The sequence below is a fragment of the Rhinolophus hipposideros genome, assembly GCF_964194185.1.
Source record: "Rhinolophus hipposideros genome assembly, chromosome: 20".
Taxonomy (NCBI): Eukaryota; Metazoa; Chordata; class Mammalia; order Chiroptera; family Rhinolophidae; genus Rhinolophus; species Rhinolophus hipposideros.
Window position 1 is genome coordinate 26289806 of NC_138066.1, and position 22609 is coordinate 26312414.

The 22609-nt window shown below is 48.2% G+C and overlaps 2 protein-coding genes across 4 annotated transcripts in view; both read left to right on the forward strand.

Moving 5' to 3' along the window:
* Positions 1-2286, forward strand: part of CUEDC1 (CUE domain containing 1) — a 76890-nt gene extending 74604 nt beyond the window's left edge. For all 3 annotated transcript variants that reach the window (XM_081027259.1, XM_081027261.1, XM_081027260.1), the window contains exon 11: positions 677-2286. The gene's annotated coding sequence lies outside the window, so the exon portion shown is untranslated. The remainder of the gene's footprint in view (positions 1-676) is intronic.
* Positions 2287-10146: 7860 nt separating this feature from the next.
* On the forward strand, positions 10147-15439 carry MRPS23 (mitochondrial ribosomal protein S23). Its single transcript, XM_081029113.1, has 5 exons — positions 10147-10761; positions 11327-11497; positions 13647-13724; positions 13931-14057; positions 14442-15439. Exons 1-5 carry the CDS (start codon positions 10718-10720, stop codon positions 14592-14594), a joined length of 573 nt encoding a protein of 190 aa, XP_080885239.1. The 5' UTR covers positions 10147-10717; the 3' UTR covers positions 14595-15439.
* Positions 15440-22609: the final 7170 nt, after the last annotated feature.

Genomic DNA, 22609 nt, shown 5'->3' on the forward strand with positions numbered 1-22609 from the left:
AATTGTCTTTCTAGCCCTGGCTGTCAACTCACTGAAGGCCAGACAGTCTACCTGACTTCCCCATTTCATTTCTCTTCCTTATTTCTTCCATCACTGCCCTGGTAGACTCTCATCACCTGCTTAACAGCCACTAGTCTCTTCACTGTCTCTACTCTGTTCACCCCATCACCCAAACGCTGTAGTTCCATTTCTCCCTTGCTCTCTGAGTGGATCTTCTGAGTACTAAAGGCTTATGAACTTCTCAGGCTGCTGTGTGCGGCCCACCAAGTTCTGACCCCAGTTTACTTTTCTGATGCTACAGGTGCCCTTGGTCAGGTTCATCTGAGCTACTACTGTGTCACAGAATGCGCTGGCACTTCCCCACCTCTCAGCCCTTCCCAATACAGCTGCTTCCACCAGAATTCCAGCCCCTCCTCCCATCTCCAGCTGCCAGAGTCCCTGCTGTTCTGCATGTTGGAACAATTTTAGGAGCTTGCATTGCTAGTGTGTGTGTGTGTGTGTGTGTGTGTGTGTGTGTGTGTGTATGTGTCCAGGCAGAGTTCCAAGGCTGACATAGAGTCCCGGGAGGAGAGGGCTCCTTTCTTTGGTAGCTTCTACCCAAAACCATCTCTCCAGGAGCCAGCGATGAAAGACCACTCGGCTCCATTGAAAAAGACGTCTATTTTTCCCTTACCAGATGCCAGCAGTTCCTCATTGCTGGAGATGACCTGACTCACTAGAGGCAGCCAGAGAGCAAAACCGGCCCCCAGTTGAAGAACCGAGCTGCAGCCGGACAGATGGTACTTGAGTACCAAGGCCCACTGATTCTCCGGCCACAGTCCAGCCCAGCCACTGCCACTTTCCATGGGACTTAGAACTTTGGACTAAGTTGCGTGCTGTGATTGGAGGAAAGACCTGGGATGGGGTGGGGGGATAGCCAACCAGAACCCCTTTTGTAGCCAGGTTGTTCTATGGGCAATGAGTGGAAATGCAGGATCCAACCTCCCTTCTTAAAAAAAAACAAAAACAAACCCAGAAAGCAGGCAAAGGGCAGGATGACCCTGAGGCTCTTTGGCCTGAAGGTGGAGCCCATGCCTCCCACCCTTGCCCATCTCGCCTGCTGGGCCACAGATCCTGCTGGATCCCCTACCCCTGTCCACAGTTCCCTACTGGGCACCTTGAGTTCTTTATTCCCACCACTTCCTGTATCTCAGCATTTTCCCAGGGCTGCTGACCCTCAGCACAGCCCTTGCACAGAGCTTCAGGTGGGAGAGCCCCAGGCACTTGGGGGGACGCTCTGAGGAGTGATGGGCCACCACAGAGAAGTATCTGCTGATTGCCCTGCCTGGGCCCCTCAGGCTGCCTTTGTTAGGGGCCAGCATGGCCCCCAGCAGTGATGGGAGGGTGGCCACCCGGAGCTGGAAGACTGGCGAGACAGGGGTAGTCCACACTTTGACAGAAGGCAGAAAAGCCAGTTCTGGATGGGACCCTGCACTCCCAACAGTGGGGGCTCACAGGGGCTCTGATTCCCCAGCTGGACTAGAAGTTCTGCTGTCACCAAGGGTGGGCAGCGGTGGGTTCTGAAGTGACCCTTGAGAAGGTACAGGCCTAAGGAGCAAGGTGGAGAGGCTGCCAGCCTGGGTGGGAGCACGTGATGCAGAAGGGCTTGCTGGACGCCCCTTGCCAAGAGCGAGCAGGTAAATGATCTGAGGAGGAAAACTCCAGTCCTACAAACCTTACCTGGCACTAACCACTGCCAACGGGAGGGAGACTGCCTGGTCTCCCTGGCCCCACTCTCGTGATGGCAACACACCGACCTCTCAAGAGACCCTGAAAGCCTGGGCGGCCCCAGGCTTGGCTCCCTGTCCCCCCTCCCCACCCCTGGCCTGTGGAACCGGCCCAACCACGCGGGGCTGGGAGTGGGAGCCAAGCCTTGGCGGGGCCTTGGTGGCCTCAACTCACCCCGAGATAATGAGGGCATAGCGGGTGCTCAGGGCCGCTGCAGAGGCGACTCTGCTATCGCACCTCATCATTACTCGCGTTGCTAGAGGAGGGCCTGGCCGGCCTCAGACGGGAGGGGCCGGGTCGCGCCACTGCCACGTGTGACCAAGTTTGGAAGCGCGCGGGCCGGCCTGTCAGAGGGGCCCTAACTCCTGTCTGCGCCAGGACCCGGTGCACCGCGGGGAAGACCCAGCCCCACGTCCGTGTGTGTTGCTTTGTTAGTGTTTGTTTTCTCCTATGTGTGGGTTTTTTTCTTGGGGCTGTTTCATAGAAATTCCTGTAATAAAGACTTGGTGTTCTCTTGGTGCTCTGATGTGGCCGGCCGCGTAGGCTGGACCCTCTTTCTTCTCTCCCTTTTCCTGGGGTTTTGGTCTCTGAAGCTCCACATCGCACCTGTGGGCCACCTGCCTCACCGGCCCCCATTAAGCTGCAGCGTCAGTGGCCCCAAGGGCTCAGCCCTTTCCGTACCATAGTCACAAGCTGACACCTGCTGCCCGCCCTGCCACCTTGCCAACCTGCTGGCTTCGCTCAGCGTGGAGGCCTTCCTGTTTACCCTGGGAAAGCAAACCGCTTGTTGATACGCAAAGGAAACACCAACGGGAAAGGCAGTGTCTGGCCAAAGCTCCAGCTAGTCACCTCTCTAAATAAACAGAAAGCTTGTGGAGTAAGGGCCAGACTGGAGACTGCAGGGATGTACAATCTCAGACTTCAAAGGGCCCGCAGAGATATTCCAGTTCGAATATCTCCAGTTTTCCCTACTCCCCAGCTCAGCTGGACTATCTCCCACACCGGGGAACCCACTGCCGAAAGAGGAAGCTGGTACCCTTTCCACGCAAGGCAGTTCTCAAGGTTAAAAAGTTCTTCCTGTGTTGAGTTGAAAGCCCTCCTTGTGGCTTCCACCTGCACATCTTGTTTCTGAGCTGCAGGTCACCCAGGCCCAGGCCGTCACACTTCCCGATGCTATGTTGGAGCTCAGTGGCCCAAGTCTCCTTCAGGTTCCTCCTGCCCTCCCTACAAAGAGGTTCTCTTCACACCCCCAGTTAGATCCAGGTAGCCTTGTAGATTTGCATGCCTGGGACAGCGGGGGATATTCCAGCCATGCTGTTGGGACCCAGACAAAGATTATCCTCTAGCCCCCACTCTGTATGTTCTTTCCTGACACCCTTGGACCAGTATAATCCCCAGAGCAAAGCACCAGCACCTTGTTAGAAATGCCCATTCTCAGCCCCACCCTAGACCGACTGTGTCAGAAACTCTGGGAGTGCAGCCCAGCAACCCGTGATTGTGATATACACTCAAGTTTGGGAGCCATGGCGCCAGGCCAGTACCTCGTACTGGCCACCCAGAAGAATTACCTGAGTAGCTTAAAGAAAATCCCGATGCTCAGTACCCAGACCAATTAAATCAACCACCATCGGATGGTTTCTTTTAAAGTTTCTCCAGTAGTAATTCACGTTTGTGGACCAGCACATCAAGTCGTCTGTTAGACCGATTACTCTTGCCCAATAATGGCCACGTTACAGATGACGTAATAACACTTCAGAAAGGTCAAGGAACTTATCCAAGATCACAGAGGTGTGAAGCCAGACTTCATACACAAGGTGTGAAGCCAGAAAACGGCCCAGGGCTGCCTAACTCCAAAACCTGTGTCCCATCCTCCACCCCCCGTTGCTCAAATTGTGCTCCGTGAACAGCAGCACTGATCACCTGGGAGCTTGTTTGAAATGCATGTTACCAGGCCCCACTCCCCATCTCCTGAATCGGAACCTGGGGTGTATTTTAACAAGCCCTCCAGAGGGTTCTGATACATGCTCAAGTGTGAGAACCGCAAACTTGCTACTCACAAGTTGGTCTGTGGACCAGCAGCAACTGTATCATCCGGGAACTGGTTAGATGACTTGTATGCACTTTAAGACTTGAGAAACACGACTCTAGAACACTTTCAAACTGCTGTACGCTGGAATCATCTCTGATAACTTGGGTCCCAGTCCCAGAGATTCTGGTTTAATTGGTTTGGGATTTAGCCTGGGAATCAGCTTGTAAAAAAGCTCCTTAAAAAAAAAAAAAAAAGCTCCTTAGGTGATTCTATACATGGAGCAAAGTTTGAGGAGCATTCACCATTTTGCCTAGTAGGAAAGATGAGACTAACGGTCACTGGAACCGGAGAGGAGGGCGTGGGGAGAGAAGGCAAAGAAAGACAGGTTCAGCAGTGCAGAAAATGAAGCCCCTGCTCCATGATGAGTCCCTCCCTCCTGAACAGTGTTTATAGGACCCAGGAAGGAGTTTGGCCAAGCCAGATGACTACCCTAGCCATCTACCTCCACACACCATGCTCATCTGCAGATCCTGGGCTCTTGGTATCTATCCGGTGATACTCACAGATTTATCACTATCTCCTGCAAAAATGCTGAGCCGGGCTATCTGGAGTCTGGTCCAGCCACTGCCCCTCCCCTTTGGTATGCTTTGCTGTTCCCAGGGCTCAGCCCCAACTTGACAGGAGGTCATGGGTCTGGAGAACGCTGTGTCCAGAAGAACTCGCCTGGTTATTACCACACTGGGTCTCAACCCTCCATCCCTTTTTTCTCTGAGTCACCTGGTAGGGGGTTGAGGTTAGAGGAAAGACAGGAGGAGAACTTGGTTTGAAGAAGGCAGGCAAGGTATGGGATGATAAAGATGGCAGCTGCTTATGAGTGCTTACTATGTGCTAGTCACTTTTCTGGGGTGCTTTAAATATATTATTTTACCTAATTCCCACAACTAATATGTGGGAATTTCACAATTGGTGAAACTCCCATTTCACATATCAGGAAACTGAGGCACAGAGATGTTAAGGTCCTTACTCAACATCAAATCCAAGTGGTAGTACTTGGATTTGAACCCAGGCAGCTGAATTCTAGAACTGGTGCCTAAACACTAAGTTATATATTGGGGTGGGGGAAACAGGTGGTAAGACCCAGAACCCCTGCATAGATGCAATTTGTGGAGCACAGAAAGGGCCACCTGCTAAAAAACATCACAGCGTGCCTGGAACTCACCTATTAGCATTCTTTATCTGGTTTTAAAAACAATCTCTTAGTATTTCCATTAAACAGCAAATATGCTACTGAGAGAGAAGCACATGAACTCCTTTTGCCCATTATCACCGCGTAGATTAATTTGTTGGATTAGCTGGCTGGGCCAGCTGGAGAAAGATTTGGAAATTTCTGGACAGGAGTCCAGTAGGGCAGAAAGTTGAAGAGGGCTGTGTAAATCTACTGCCACCTGGTGGTTATCTCCAGAAGTGGCAGTCGTCCGCCACTGAGAGGCCAAATCCCATTTTCCCAGAAGAGAGACATGAGCACCTGTTTGGCCTGAGGCCAGGGGAAATTTACTCACATGGTCATATGTTTCATAACATTTACAAAACAAAGGTATTTTTGAACTTTATTTTCTTAAAAGGGCCAGTAAGATTTTATAAACTTCAGGCTCCTCAAAACGAGCATTTACCCTGCCTGTCATTTCTAGAGCGTAAAGAATCACAATTCCCTATTAGGTCAAGAGGATTATTTCAGGGACTCTGAAATGAGGAGCCGTGAAGCTCAGTACAAACAGCACAAGCCTGCCTTGCTATAACCTTGCTACTCAAAAGTGTGGTCTGCGGATATTTTTCCCATTGGCATCAACCGGGAAGTTCGTTAGAAATGCAGAGTTTCAGGCCTCATTCCAGACCTACTGAGTCAGAATCTGCATTTCCCAACAACCCCAAGAGGTTCAGGCCCACATTAAAGATTGAGTTGATGTGTCTTCTTCCACAAGAAAAGAAGGGCCACACCAGCCCTGAAATGTCTGCCTTCAAGGGTCTCATCCACTGCTGGGAAAACTCCGGCCGAGTGATTCCAATAATAAAAGGCTAGAATGTTGCTCCAGGCCCAGCTGGCTCCTGTTTCCTTGGCTACATAAAGAACCATAGTGATACAGAGCTCTCAGGGCAGGTGTAGGCATAAAGTGCTTCTCTCTGCCTGAACTTGATTCTCCTCGGGGGCAGAGCTGCTGTCTGCTGAAGAAATGAATGGGCAGCCATGCAAATTGTTAGGTGTGATTTAATTGTAGGTGTGATTCAATAAATTGTGACTTATTGCTCTTAAGCATGGAATGGCCAGAAATCATTGTCATCATCACTCCTATTTGTTGAGCTGTTACTATACAGCAGGCACTGTTCTAAGTGCTCTGCAGGTATTAACTCACTGATTCCTCACAACAAAGCTATACGGTGGGTGCTCTGAATATGTCCATTTTACAGATTACAAAGTTGAGGCCCAGAGAGTTGTAAAATAAATCTATCCATCAGGAGGCACCGAGGACAGCCAGAACTGACAACAACCAGGTGCATGGTGAAGTGGAGGGTTATTTCCATTCAACCACAGCTTTCTCCCTAGGGGTATATCTGGGGAAGGCCTCCAGGAAAGAGGGCTGGATGTGAGCAGGCAGCAAAGGAGAGCTGAGATGGCTGCATGCTCATTTGTCCTAAATTGGCTCTATCCATCTGTGCTGTTCACTAGAAAACTCCTTCTCAGAGACAGCTCTGGGTCAAGCACCAAGCTGGGTGTGGGAGGTAGATATAAGTGCTCTGATTCCTTCCCTCAGAGAGGTGCAGTTAGACTCAGACAAGTACACAGAGTTACAACGCTAAGTTGTGAGAGAGATAAGCTTAGGGAGGGAGGGAGCAGGTCCTGGGGGCGCATTCATCCAGTCTGGCGGTGAGAGGTGGTCCTCCCACCTCCTTGAAGACCTCCCTCCTTGCCCTTTGTCCTCCTGCTCCTTGTGCTGTGCACTGAATGTGTACTATTGCTTTCCTCCTCTTGGAAAGCAACAGCTGATTTCCCCGATCCTGGCTCCGTGCCAAAGGTGAGTAGCAGTATTGATGACTTTATCAATATGCTGGGATTTGCACATAAAACAGCTGTTCTGCTATTGGGGATGCTTTTCTTCTTTTTGTCTGACAAGCTCCTGGGCACTATTTAAATAAGGGCACTATTTACGAATATGTGGGCAGAGTGTAGGGAAGCCACGAAAGATAGCCTTGCCCCCAAGGTTAGTGATAGAGGGGCACGGTTTGCTGTGTCTAAGCCTGAAGGGCCAAGGGAAGGAACCGGAACTGGAACCTGGTGAGAGAGCTGTGACTCCGCTCCTGGGCCGTGCAGGCAGGGAGCCAGAGGAACAGAGACTGACTTCACTCCCCTCCTTCCTGCCAGTCCCCTGCCAATGCCACCCATTGGCAGTACCAACTAGAACTCAACTGGAAGCAGAGGGCAAGGGGCTGGGGGTGCAGTCCATATAAGTCCATATAAATCAGTTCATATAAGTCAGCCTCCTGGGGCACAGAGCAGAGTGAAGAAGGGTACAAGGTACATGTAAAACCGGACGGGCAAACGGAAGCTATTCAGCACAAGCCCTTATCAATCAATGTTACAGGCTGAATGACCATGTCCCTCCAAAATTCATACGTTAAAGTCCTAACCCCCAGTACTTCAGGGTGTGACTGTGTTTGGTGATAGAGTCTTTAAAGAGTTTTTAAGTGAAGATGAAGCCATTAGGTTAAGCCCGAATCCACGGTGACTGGTGTCAGGAGAAGAGGACACAGACACATGAAGAAGGAGGATCATGTGAAAACACAAGAAGACAGCTTTCTCCAAGTCAACGAGAGAGGCTTCAGAAGAAACCAACCCTGCCAACACCTTGATCTCAGACTTCTAGCTTCCAGAACTGTGAGCAAATAAATTTCTGTTGTTTCAGCCACCCAGTTGGTAGCAGTTTGTTATTGCAGACCTAGCAAATGAATACAATTAACAAGCTATTCAGCACATAACTCATCAGTTATCAATTGCTTCTCTGTCTCCCCCACTGGACAGTCAACTTCTTCAGGACTCAGCACAAGGTCAGATAGATGCTTAAATGTTTGTGGGATAAATGGGTCACTGAACAAGAAAATAAAACAATAAGGCAATCTATGAAATATCATCAAAATGCTGCCATCCCAGGTGGCAATCGGTGGTTTACAGGACAGAACAGCAATAGTGATGCTGTAACAGCCCTCAGACTTGTTAATCACGAGGGCTCGCTGTGTACACTGTGATTAGTGCTTTTTAAGAAGGATCACTTTCACTCTTGCACAAGCCATGCAGAGAGTGGGTATTGCCATCCACATTTTAACAGATGGGAAAACAGAGGCTTAAAAAGTGATGCAAATTGCCCAAGATGACACGATTAGTGGGCACATCTACAGTGTAATGTGGTGGGACTACAGTGGGGCCGAGTGGCATCATGGAAGGAATATGGCCTTTTGGAGAATTCACAAGCTCTATTTCCTTATCTGTAAGATTGACAGGACATTACGTCAGGTGGCTGAGCAATTGAATGGGATAATCCAGGTCCTTGGTGCAGTGCATGGCATGAGTATATCAGCTCCTTGCAACCTTGACAGGCTGTGGTGAGAAGAAAGCAAGCCTCTACTACCTGCTCCCAGCTGCCCAACAGCTTACTCCTGTATTGTGAATGAACACCCCCTGGGGGGTGCACTTCCTGTTGTAGGCTCAGAAGTTTTCCAGTCCATCTTGTTTCCACATTTCCATGGTACCCCTACTCTACCCAACAACACTCTGCTCTCTCAGTCACAAAAACATTAGCTATGATACTGGAGGGGAAACTTTAAAGGCCAGAAGAGATCTGGAGAGATCTTCCCCAAAAAGATCTGGAGAGAAAATTCCTGCCTTGAAATTCCTCCCCACCCACCCCCAAATAGGGTTTAGGTCTTTGACTCCCCTCCCTGAACTTGGAATAAACCTTTCTAATTCTTTAGCAGAGGTAACTGCAGTGGCCTATTGGGACAGGCCCGAGTGGGAGAAGGGAAGAGTGTCTGTGGTCTGTGTTGGCAACTAGCTCTGACTTGGACAGAATTAGAAACTTGTTATGAGGTCTGGGAAGACTATATTTAGCTGGAAGCCTGTTTGCTCTCCTAGAGCAAAGTCTTCTAGACCATCCTAGCACTAGGAGATTGGAGGCTCCACACACTTGGCCCAGCCCGGAGAGCTGTGCTTTCTCTCTTCCCTTTTCCAGAGGGGCCTGAGGCAGCAGTGACACCCACACCCCCCTATCAGTTTTGCCCCGGGCCTCAAATCACCCTGTCCCTTTCTCCCGGGGCCAGTGTGGCCTGACCTATTCCTTCCATGGTGTCCAGCTTGAAGCATAGCTATGGAGGCACTGTGGGGTTCTGGAAAGGGCCCACGCTAGGCTGAAAGCCTGGCTCTGTCAGTTACCTATCAGACAAGTTACTTAAGCCCCTGGGGCTTCACTTTCTAATCTACAAAGAAGATAATAATAGCTACCTTGTGGGTAGGTGTGTGGATCGAGTGAGATAACAAACAAGCAGTAACTGCTCATCACACATTCCTTTCCTCCTCCTCACCAGCCTGCCACAGAGCAGGAGAACTCTTGGATGATTTGGCACGCTTTCTTGCTGACAAAGATAATGGGCTCCTGGGAGACATTTTGTGTGCAGGTGATTCCAAACACCGGATTAGAAAGTTCAAAGATAAATACAAACTCTTCATAGGTTAAAGTCTTGAGGGATGAATAATTCTCCCTTCCCCTCCTGCGATTTCACTGGAGATAACCCATGTTCACAACCTGGTGTGTCCTGCCACAAGTTTCTATCCTCACACAAACACAAATGCATACACTAAATTGTTTTAGTTTTTAACAGGTTAGGATACCACTAAAGGCATTTCTCTGCAACTTCCTTTTGCATTTAAGTCACGGGCATGCATATGCATCTAACCCCGTTTATTTTAATAGCTGCATAGGGTTCTGTAGCATATGTGAACCATACTTTCCCAGCCCTTTGCCATTCGACATTTATTGATTATTATTTTTTCTGGCCACTACAAACAATGCTGCAATGATTATCCTTGCACAAACATCCTCACGAAATTGTGCTTTAATTTCGATGGGGATACTCTCTCCGAGGTATGATTATTGGGCCAAAAGGTAGCCCGGAGAGGTGACTTTCCCCAGATGTTGGGGTTTCCTTTCTCGGAACGTATTCCGGGCACTTTCACTTTTCAAGTTCCAAGGAGGAGCCAGCCAGCGACGCCGCCCGGGGAGAAAACACCAGTTGCCCGCAGCATCCCTATTGGAGCGTGTGCAGATGGCGCTCCAGGGCCCGAGGGTTTAGTGGGGAGCGCTGTGACCCTGGGCAAGGGACGGCCGGCTCCTCCCCAGGCCTCGGTGTCCTTCTGCGTAGTCCGTGGCTGCAGCCAAGAGCAGGCGCAGTCGGGGCCGAGCGCTGATGACCTCCGGGCTGGCTCCCCCAGGACGTGGGCTGCGCCTCCCTCTTCGCTCCCCGTCATCTGTGCTCCGCGCCGCCCCACCTCCCCGAGGAGTCGACTCAGTGAAGCCAGAAGGGGTAAAGCAACCGTCGTAATAAATCCCTCTCCTAGATCGGTCATGTATTGCTTCTGCCGGGCGGTGGCTCCCTCCTTTTCGGCTCGGCTATCGATTGTTCCGGTCTGAACCTGGCCAGCGGCGGAGCAGCGCGCCAGTTCGGCCCATCCTTTGCTTCTGCCTGGCTCGGCTCTCCCTTCGGGGCTGTGGTGTCAGCCCCGAGATCGTCGGCTCGGCTAGCAACTTACTCCCCCTGTGCCCGCCGCTGGCGCTTCCGGTTCCTGTAGCCAGTAACTGTGCTGGGTCGGAGGCGCTGGCCATGGCGGGCACGCGGCTGGAAACGGTGGGCAGCATTTTCTCGCGGTGAGTACTCGGAGCCGGGGTGCGCTGAGGATGCTCCCCGGGAGGGGGCTCTCAGCACGTCTCGCCCTTTCTTGGGTGGGTGTGAGCGGGCTGAGGCTCTCTCCCGGGGGCAGTGTCTGAGCCGGGGACGGCTCGCTTGTGCTTTGCCCTGCGACTGAACAGGTGTGCTTGCCATCCCTCCATGCACTTGTTATCGTTCACGTTCCAGGTGGCACGTGTGCCCCGCCTCGAGTGGAGGTCTCTAGGAAGGGGACGGGGGGAAGCAGCGAAGGGCCGGGCCGGCCCGTCTTTGCGTTTTCCGGGATGGGACGCGAACGGGGCGGGGGCCGGGAGGCGGGGTGGGGTGCGCGTCAGACGGTGGCAGGGCTCGTCGCTGAGCGTTGTTAGGTCGGTCACGAATGGGGACAGCGCCCCTTGTGGGTGGGAAACACCCCTGCTCTGCCCTCCTCCCGGTTCTGCCTTGCGGACGCCGTGGTCCCGTGGGTGTCCCCGCTGCGGCTGGACGGAGCCGGGGGCCGAGACGAGCCGTGGCTGTAACCGCCTTGGCTTCCTTCCCTTCCCTCAGGACGCGGGACCTGATTCGGGCTGGGGTTCTGAAGGAGAAGCCGCTCTGGTTCGACGTCTACGACGCCTTTCCCCCGCTGCGGGAGCCGGTCTTCCGACGGCCCCGCCTGCGGTACGGCAAAGCCAAAGCTGCGGTGCGGGACATTTTCTACCACGAGGATCTCGTGAGAGCGTGAGTGCGAAGCCCGCGGGAGGACGGGGGGCGGCGGGGCTGCAGAAGGAGAGGGCTCCCGCGCGGCGGGGTGACTGGGGAACATGGGAGTCGAGGCGGGGCTGGCCCTGCAGAGAAGAGCTTGCAGATGGAGCCGAACTGGGGCGTCGGGGCACTCCGCCGCGGGAGGGACGTCCAGGTGCTGAGAAGTCGGGAGCCCAGGAACTGACCGGCCATTGCAGTTATCGCCACCGGTTCCTGGGCATCTGTTTCTCAGTGGGCACGAGGCGAAGCCCTTGACAAACAGTATCTCACTTAGGCCTTAGCTCAAACCCTGCAACGTCGGTATCCTCGCCATCTTCGTCCTGAGGACTCGGAGGCGTAAGGAGTCAGCCCACGGGAGTCCACTGACGAAGCCCTTTCCCTCGAATAGCGATGTCGCTTCGTGTTCAGTATCTAGAATCTATACGGTTTCTTTTCTCTGAAACGTTAAGGTCAGAGTTTGTGCTTAATTGAAGTTAATACACATCCCTTATCCTTACCCCTCTTCCTGGATGGCAGAAAACAGAATTTATAAATTAATTATGTTCTCTGTTGAGGTTCAGGCACCTTTCATTCGAGGAATCTTTTTTTTTCCTGTTCTTTTTCACAACACTCCTGTGAGGTAGGAGAACAAGTATGTTCTTACTCTACTTGAAACTTTTCAGGGTTGGACACAAGATTTTTGAAGCATGAAATACCTCGTCAGCACTTTTCCGTCCGAGTCCATTGGATGCACTTGGTCAGGATGCTTTCCAGGCTCATTTCTGCATGAAGATCATTTGTACTTCAGTGAGGATAGCATTTGGAACTGGGTGCTAGGTCATTAGACAGTGTGGAATGTTTTATAGCTGCCAAAATAATAACACCTTGCATTTTAATAGTTTTTTTTGAATCGCTGTTGCTTTTTTTGGTGTGTTTTATGTTTTTTTTTAAGAACTTGTAACAACAAAATAAATTTCAGATGTATCAAAACCTAAATGGAAATAGTGAAATCATAAAAGTGCTCGAAGAAAACATGAGAGCATTTTTTAAATTCTTAAAATTCTTTAACATGTTTAAAACTCTGAGGAAGGCCTTTCTAAGGCTGACATAAATCCCAGGAGCCATAAGTGAAAACATCAAAATTTTCTGCACAAAAAAGTTACTGTAAGCAAGATCAAAAGTTAGCTAATATACGGGGGAAAAAACTTTGCAACACATACGACAAAGGGCTATTTATACTGCTATAAAGTTTGCTTATAAGTCGGTAAGAAAAAGACCAAGTGGGAAAATTGGCAAAGAACATGGACAGGTCAGAGAAAAGGATGTTCAGTTTTCTTTTAGACATGGGAAGATATTCAGTTTGTTTCCTAAGGAAAGCACAACTACCGTGATTATAATTTTTCACCTACCAAATTGACAAAGATCAGAAAGTTGGAAACTATAATTTGGTCAGGGTATGGGGAAGTAGGCACTCTCATGCATTACTGGTGTGAGTGTAAATTGGCACAGCTGCTGCAGACAGCATTTTGGCAATTTGGAAGGCCAGATTACACATATATATATACCTTGTCCCAATAATACCACTTTTATGGATTTATTCCACAGCTTTATTTGCACAGTCCAGTAGAAATGAAAGGTAATCATTGCAGCGCTGTCAAGAGTAGCAAGAGACTGGAAACAAAGTACATGCACTGCTGGTTTTAAACAATTCCTAAGAAATATTAAGTAAAAAAGGCAAGGTGTAGAATAGTGTTTACTATCCTTGCTTGGGGTTAAACTGTGGCTGGAGATAGGGAATGATCGATGCATATATGCTTGTATATTAGAATTTTCCTGGGGATACACAGGAAACTGGTTAGAGTTACTTCCTGGGATGGGAATGGGGGGATGGGAACTTCCTGGGATGGGAACTTGGGGTACAGCGGTGAGGAGGAATGTTACTTTTCACTGGATACCTTTGTGGAACAGTTGATGTCTTTACCATGTGCATGCATTACTTATTTAAAAACAAAAATGAAAACTGTTAGGCCCAGGCTATGTACCTCATGTTATACATGTTTCCTCAGGGTCTAGCAGTTATTCTTTATTCTGTTCTTGGCGATGATGTATAATTGGAGATTTATAGTGTGTTGTTTGTATTTCCCAGGAAATTTTATTCAACCTATGGAGCTGGTCAAAAAGCTTTTGATCTGTTCAATCCAAACTTTAAGTCTACCTGTCAACGGTAAGCCATGTTGTAAGTCCTGGGTGACTTTCTGTTTGTGTTTAAAAGGATTTAGTTATCAGTTTGAGGCGTTTTGTTGAATTCCACTTGGGGGGGGGGGACTGTTCCTATGGAAAGATCTGTTAAAGGAATGCTTGCTCCTGTGTACTACCATGTCTTGGCACCTCTCGGTATACACACCTAGATGTGACTCCTTGGAATTCCAGGTTTGTGGAGAAGTACATTGAGCTACAGAAACTTGGAGAAACAGACGAAGAGAAGTTATTTGTGGAAACAGGGAAGGCTTTATTGGCAGAAGGTGTCATTTTAAGACGAGTAGGAGAAGCAAGAGCTGTGAGTATTTTACTAGGTAGTATTTTATTTATTAGGATTAGTTGTCTGTTTGTCAGAGGTGAAAGGAAAGCTTGGTTTTCTTTTCACAACCTTGGCTTATGTTCCTAAACTCTAGGTCAAATAGTCGTAGATGGAACATACTGGAATTTTGTGGTAATGACTTGAGACTTGGAACAAGTGGATTGTCATTAGGGCTTTTGAAATTGTGCTTCTATCGAGATTCTTATCATGTTTATTGTTTGTGATACAGAATTTGACCTGAAATACTAATGTTAAATTTTTTACTCAGTGATAGAATGTGTCTAAGTCATATAGCCTCAGCCAATTACTTGAGTGAAAATGATAGCATCTGTGTGACGTACTTTTTTTGTCTGGTTTTCGAAGCAACAGGAAGGTAGTTACGTTTCCTGGAAATCTGAACCCACGGGTGTCAAACCTCAAACTGTGTTGGAAAAAAACCAGCCTCTGACAGGAGTTCCACAGGACCAGCATTTGGAGGCACCTGAAGAACAGTCGAAAGGTCTCTCACCTCCCTGAAGAGCTTGTATACCATGTATCCTGACATCCAAACTGTATTCACTGGACGAATATTGAACTGTTTTTAACCGCTGAGCTGTGTAAATGTTTCTGGATCTCTAAGGCATTATGTTTGCCTTCTTTTAGTTCTGATTCCTAGGTTGTCATAAAGCTCAGTATCATGGTTTGAAAGAAGCAGTTATGTGAACTTTGATGTGAGGGTGGTATTAAATAAAGAATTCCCTAGCTGCTTATAAAGTAAATTTACTTTAAAATTGTAAATAGCATGAGGAAACCTTTATAAGTATTGTTTGAATGAGACTCACGCTGAGGAGGTTTGCTTGGCTTTTGGTGTTAACACGTGGGCTGGTTACACTTGGTTCTCTGGTATGTTTCTCTTCTCTGGATCCACCAGACTTTCACTTGCACATGTAATGTGACCCTTCGTCCGCTGTTTCTGTCTGCAAATAATCTTTGTACTTTTTGCTGTAGAATATTGATCTTCAACTTGAGAGGCCAAGATGACTTGTGCTTTGCGGCCATCATTGATGACAGCCAAAGGTCAAAACTATATGAATTGAATGTGCTAGAGACAGTTAGCATAGGCCTGCCCATAGTAGGCTGCTCAGTAAAGATTTGTGGAATAAATGATTACATCCAGCTAAAGACCGAATCGGGATAACAACATCTCTGTAGGTAAATGTATTGCCAAGAGAGGGCCAGCTAATTTAGGTGATGGCTCTCCATCCGCATCCACCTGCCTTCCTGGTGTCCAGGTGTGCTTATTGACTGTCCTTGCTGACTCTCCTGCTTTCTTTATTTCTGTAGTTTTTATTAAGTAAATAAAATATCCCTCTGAGATTGTAGCCTTTGTATTTGCAATTTTCAGTTGCTAATAATAAGCTGCTTCATAAATTCCTTATTTTAAAACTCGTGTAGTCCTTCTACCCTATGTTCTTTGTGGACGGTCTCTTCCGTCCCCTGGTAGACTAAGGGTGGGGCACACACCTCACAGCCTGTACACCTCTGTGCACCTTCCCATGGGTGCTCACACAGTGGTAGGGGAGTGAGTATGTGAGGCAAAGCAGCTCTCAACTATGCTGTTTCTCTCTCTCCCCCGCCCCCCGTTATCACTGTTTTACAATTCCTCTTTTGGGGGGACAGCTTTACTTTTAGATGGGGAAGTAAATTTCACCCATTCAACAACATTAGGCAGCCATTAGGTTCCAAAGGCTGGGCCAGTACAGTATTTGGAGGAGGATTTAAGCAGGTAGAGGAGACAGTTCTGTTCTCAGAGGCACAATTGGGGTCACTTATTACCTCTCTAAACTGTGTGTTTCTGAGGTTTAAAAGGCAGTTTCTTTGTCATAGTGAAGAGATTTTTAAAAAGCTATTTGTTGTATAATTATTTAAAAAATGTATAAATGCACATGGTTCATAATATAAAGGTGAAAAGCCAGTCTCCCTTCTACCTCTGGCCCCCCAGCCACCCATTTTCCCTCCCAGGAGGCCACCACTATCACCATTTCCTTTCCAGAAATATTTTGGGCCTATATACGGGGACACTATGTATACTGTTCTGTACCTGGTTTTCCCACTTAATATGTCTTAGAGATCCTTTGTGTGGACACATAGTGATTTAATCAGCGCCCAGCTGACAAAAGTGCTTTTTTCTATATTTTCTTGTGCTGCAAATAGGCTGGTGTAGCTGTGGGGTGTATTCCTAGCAGTGGTATTGTTGGGTCAAGGAATAGCTCATCTTCAATTCTGATATTATCCTCCATAGAGACTGTGCTGGATGTTTTACCTAATGTTCAAGCCTCAAGGCCCTTCTCGAGCTGCTTCCAGACTGCACTCACGCACTTCACTACATGCACTTGGCACACCTGGTCCCCTGTTTGTGCCCCTGCTTGATTTATCCTGGTCTTCCATTCTGGAGAGGTAACTGTCCTCTCCCACTTCAGAGTGTAAACAAGGACAGAAATTCTTATTTATCTCCACTGAAGCATTAAACAGCCTTTGAGGACTAGACCCACCATGTGGGTTTGCTGAGCTGAAGCCGAGGAAGGCACAGAGGAAGGCACGTGTCCAGGTTACAGTGAAGTTTGCATACGACAAGCCTAAAGATCTGGATTCTAGTTCTGGTTACTGCAGTGTTTCCTGGTGTGGCCTCATGCCTGTCACAGTCTCAGGCTACCACCTAGGGATAATCTTTTCCTCTGGGGCTTCCATTTAGTCTTGTGAGAATTGAGATAATGCAAAGCTCACTTGTATGCGACAGGAGCTTTTATTACTCTTAAGTAGTAGTGGAACACAGATTTCGATAGGATGGGGTCTGATCGTGGTAGCCTCAGTAATTACACCGTAGTTCAGCTAGCTGTAAGAAAGTTTGAGCAGGGAAGTAAATCATGAAAGCAGGGTCAGGTCGAAGGAAGATTTGCCCGATGTGATACAAAGATCTTAGGGGAGTGGGAAGGAGAGAGGGAAGAGGAGACACGTTGGAGAGACTTTGGTGTCTCAGCAGCCGTTCTAGTTGGAGGCAGAGGTTCCAAGATGACAGACCCAAGTGACCAGAACAATAGGAGCTTCTCTAACAGACAGCAAGGTGGGGACGAGAGCTTCGGTTTTTAACATACTGAGTCAGAGGTGATGGTGCATTGTCCAGGTGGCAGACAGAGATACAGTTTAGGTGTCTGGGAGAAGGGGAGGAAATCTCTAGCACAGGGTAAGCGTTGGAACCAGGAGGATGACCGAGCTCTCCCAGGGGAGTGTAGAGAGACCCAGACGTTGCGGGCTGAGCCAGGTGAATGCTCTCAGTTAAAGGACAGGAGGAACAAGAAAGTCAGCAAAGGAAAGCAGGTCTTACATCTTCCAACACCTAAATCGCGAGGCCAGTAAGTGGTTGGATTCACCAGATTTCATAGCGTTCTTCCTTTGCTTTTGTTGGGTAGACCTGATCCTTAATCATGTGCCCTTAAAAGGCAAGCCCACTTCTTGTAATTTTGTATAATATTTAGTGTTGGGTTCTTGGATAATGAAAGTGGTATTGCAGAAAATCTGTGCCTCCAAACGATCCTTAATTTTGTTAAAATGATTCTCTAAATAAATGATGGCTCGCCAGTTAAAAATGTTCAATGGATTCTTTTTTTTAAACAGTCATTCCAGTGGGATGATAAGATTTTCTCTGAGGCTGGCACTGGTACCTGCCTCTTGTCTTGGGAATCCAGACAAGGCACCCCAGAATTGTGTGGCCTCATCCATCTTTCTTGGCTCTCAGCTATGACCAAGCCTGACTCACACCTGAGCTGGCCGTTTTTCTGACTACATAGGAGCTAAGGTATATGACATGGCTCTGACAGTGTAAGCAAGCTGGCTTCAGCCAGAGGACTGAGGAGCTAGGAACAAGGGAAGGTGAGGGGTATGTGTGGGGAGGGTGATGTCATTCTTTTGTTTCTGGCCTCTATGTTCCTGAGCGCTATTCTAGAACAGCCAAAAGGTGGAGGACTGGCTGGCTGGGTTAGTCGTGTGTTTTGGGTCTTTGTACTCAGTGACATGGATGCCTGAGCAGGTTCAGTGAGCAACTTGGTTGAGGTCACCTTGGCTGGTGGAGGAAGGGCACCTGCTCTCCTGTGGAAAAGACAGGAAATGGCTTTCATGTCACTCCTAGGGTAGCGCTCAGTGTGGTGGGCAGGTCTCTGATTGGATGATTCCAGTACTGGAACAGTTTCTGTGGAGATGCTGAGCCAGACAAGTGGTTATTGCTGCAGCACGAAAATGAGAAGGTTGCTAGGGGAAGGCAAAGGAGGCAGGAAGTTAAGTGTTATGTCCCCTGTAAAATGTTGCTGCCACTGGCCTCCCTCCATCTGTGCAGATTACAGAGAGAGGATTTTTGTTGAATTCTAGCTGGCAATGAAATTACATTTTGAGTCTAGTTTTGCCCCCGATGGATGCTTTTCTTGGACTGGAACTTAAATGTCAGTCACCTGACCTTCTAGTGGCTCAGTTCTTTTAATTAAAAGATGGTTCTAAGCAACATCCAGTAGTGGTCTCTTTATTATTTATCAAGCATTTTCCTTCCAGCAGTTAGTGAAAGGTCAGTGGCTTCAACAGATGCTTTGTTTTTGGTGAGCAGCTTAGATGAAAAAGATATACAATCAATCCCTTCGCCCTCCTGTTTGCTCATGGGCAGGACACTGTTTAATAGTCATTGTGGCATTTAGGATCGCAGGCCTCTGAAACATGCAGAAAAGTGTGTGTGCCTCCCTCGCTACTGAACGTTTCTCCAAAAGTAAACATCACGTTGTGATTATGGTTAATGATGAGCTATTGATTGTTTGAAAATGTCACCGCCTGGGACCGTTGGCCCCAGCACCACTAGATGGCGCTGCACTCTCATGCTGTTCAACCACAATAATTTTATTTCTTTGCTTCTGGGTACCTTGCCTTTCAAGGTTGGCGAGTGCCCTTGTAAAATAATGTTCTGGCTGAGATTTTGGAAGCTGAGGTCCTGGGGTGCCTGGGATAGGGTAAAGATGGGAGCAGTTAGGCCGCAGGACAAATGACAAAGGCAGGGGTTAGAACGGGAGGTGGTGGTAGAACCAGCACTGTTTACACCATAATAGCAGGAGAGAAAGGAGCTAACTGTGCTGAGCCCCTGGAGACTCTGCCCAGAGCAGTGTTTTCTTACCTTCTCCGGTCAGTGACACATCTGTGAATCTGCTGTGGAGACAGAGGGAGAGAACAGTGCGGGCAGGGAGGCAGTGGGGAGTAGTGGAAAAAACCCAGGTCTTGGAGAGACAGACCTGGGTATGAAACTCTGATCAGTTGCTTTGTCTCGTGACATCAGGTGAGTTAGTGAATAACTTGAGCCTAATTTCCTTATCTGTAAAACTAGAATACTAACATCCACCGCCTCATAGTTATATGGCTTCAATGAGAGCATGAACCAAGTTCTTGGCATCTCTGCCCTCAGTGCTTGGAAGGCGCTCAGCAGCTGTTGATTCTCATGGGGGCGGAGACGAATGTGCATTAGGTTAAAATGGAGAAGAAACGTAAACATGGCATTGTGTACCTTTTCACCAGCCGCTTGTTTAACCACTTATCTTTTTTCAACCCTTTCCCCTAGTAGTTTCTCCTTTCTGTTCTTCAAACCTTCTAGCACCAAATCAGTCAATCAATCAATTATTAAAAAAAAAAAAAAAGCCAAAGTAGGAAACCAAAGAACGTCTTGGGAACTTGTTCATTAGTGGAACTTACCAGTACTGGTAGCTTTCACTGAAAAACTTGCTTTTATTTATTAATAGTTATTTCTGAGGCAGATTGTGTGTGTGTGTGTGTGGGTAGAAACCAGTATCTTAATGACATTGCTTCTGTCCCTTTCCTTCCTTATTGATGCTCCCCCTGCCCTTTTTGTGGTCAACTTTTCTCCTTTTTTCCCCTCTGTGCTCCAGATTGTGGAGGGAAGCCAGAGGGTCAATACCTAGAGATCCAACAAAGAAAACGGGTCCAACGTCAGAGACCTTGTTCCTGGGGCTCTGAGTTGCCGTGCATTTGAGGCAGGAGTTTCTGGAACTCTGGTCTTCCTAGTAAAAGGCAGTGGGGATGCCAGGGCTGAAATGGCAAGTGGGATGGGAGAGAGGTCTGGAGGGCCAGAAAGATACGTTCACACTCCATTTGACCCTGGTTGGTCTGCAGGTAGGTGGTGGGACCCCTCTGCTTCTGGAATGCTGGGCCAGATTGCAGAAGAGCAGAGGCTGCCAGCCAGGCACATTACGGAGGAAGAGATCTGGCCGCTTTCCTCTCTAGGTCTCAGTTGAAAGAACCGGGTTCAGATCCTGGCGTGGCCATTGCCTGTGTGACCATGGCTTTGGACAAGTCCCTTAACCCTTCTGAGCCACACTGAGTCCCAGCACAGAGTCTGAAGCCTAATAGATCTTTGAAAGTGTATTTGTTGAGTGAATGAATAAACAAAGGAATGACTTTTCCCGTCTAAAACATGGGGATAAATAATCTGCAGCAAGTATGTTTTGGGGTGCAGAAGCCAAGTGAGATGCTGGCTGTTGGTGGCAGAACTTTGTAACCTCTCAAGCTTTCTACAGTTACTCAAAATAAAGATGTAGGGATGAAGAAAATGGCTGTGGAGCTGCCGGTGCTCGGCTTCCCCTAGAGGAAGAGCCAGGGCCAGGGGCTGTGGAATCAGGAGAGGCGTAGTAGCAGGCCGAGATGACTGGTCTAGTCTCTGCCTGCCACCGAATTCTGCAGGAAATGCCGGGTGGTTTTTCAGTCCCGCTCCTGGGGTGCCCAGTTTAAACCCTAAGCATGCTCAGGATTATCTCTTGAATATAAAACACGAAGAGAGGACGATCCTGAACTTGATTACCAGCTTCCCTTGACTCCCCGCCAGGTGAGGTGAAATGGCCCTGCTCCATCTCAGCAGCGGGTCATGGCCTCTCGCCCTCCTGGAGCTTATCCTTTTCCTCAGGCCTGGCTTCCCCTTGGGACCCATTCCCCTGCCCTTGCATATATGTCACTTTGGTTCCTCAAGAGTTCTGGCCCCCTGTGGATATAACTCAAGGGACACTGGCTTGTGTTACCACTGCTGCTGGACTCACTACAGGCAGGGTCCCCCTTTTCAGACTGAGGAGAGGGAGGACTCTGTGCCCTGTCGAAGTCTGGCTCACCTCAGTGAGTGTACCTGAGTCCTGTCTCCTGGTTTCCCTGTCTAGCCACACTCACGGGGCTCTTGAGGTTAGAACAAGAGGCAGTCATCTTAATCCCAGAAAAATTCCAATTCAAATCCTAAGAAGACAAAACCCATCTTTGGCAACCCTACCACATCCCTAACTTTCCCGCTTTGGGATGTGAGAGAAGAGAAGGGCCTTGTGAGACAGACCAGATGGGTGGGAGGGGTCTCGTAACCTGAGCTGCAGGCAGATAAGGACATCAGAATACCAGAATGCGTGTATCTCGGGTCCTGCAGCCGTGTCTCTCCTGGTTTTCTGGGCAACTCACCTCCAAGACAGCATGTTCTCAAGATTTATTCCTTTCCTTTTGATTATTGAAGTGCCTAGACTGGCTTCTTAAAAGAACCACTTTGAATACCTGTAAAGTCAAGAAGGTCAAATTTAGGAACATCTCATCTGCAGGACTTAGTTCCCCTGAGTTGTCGGCCACTTGTAATTAATATTAATGAAAGCTAGATGACAGATGCTTTCTGCTCAGCTAACACATGCATTGCTAAGCCCCAAAGGGGTTATTTTAAGATCTAAAGGACTTCAATGTACTTCACTGTCACGTTGAACAGAATAAAACTTTCAGGATATAATCAAGATTTGCTTATATATGAGAACTCAGTGACCCATAGGCAATGTCTGCATTAAACAAAAAAGAACTGAGTGTTCCATCATTGCTTACTGACATTTAAAAATAACTCTTTTAGCCCCACACTGAGGCGGACAATGGCATGGGACAGGAGATGGAGCACTGGCAAGGTTCCTGGAGACCCCAGCCTGGCTCCGGCTCACCCACTAATCGGTCATGTGACTTGGAATGCTGTTACGTCTTTCTAGCCATTTGTAAAATAAGGGGTTTGACCTATAAGACCTCTGAAGTCCTATTCTTTGGGTCTACAAGTCCAAGAAGAGCTGCAAAGATGGGGAGAACAAGCACATTCCAAGACTTATTGCATACTTATTTAAAATCTTCTCATGTTTTAAACTTTAATTATGGAAACACTCCTAAAGGTAGAATAGAATTATCCTCTAGATGTTCATTATGTAGACTTAACCATTATTAATATTTTGCCATATTTGCTCATCTATATTTTTTCTAAAGGATTATAAAGCAAGTCCAGACATGACTTCTCACCCAAGGCTTCAGCCTGCTTCTCTGAAAAATAAAACCTTTTTGTACATCAACACAATACCGTTACTAAGCCTCACAAAATGGTAATTAACAGTAATTCTTTACAATCACCTAATAACCAGTCCATATTCAAATTTCCCCATAGTCTCCTGAACAGGCTCTCCACCTCCTCC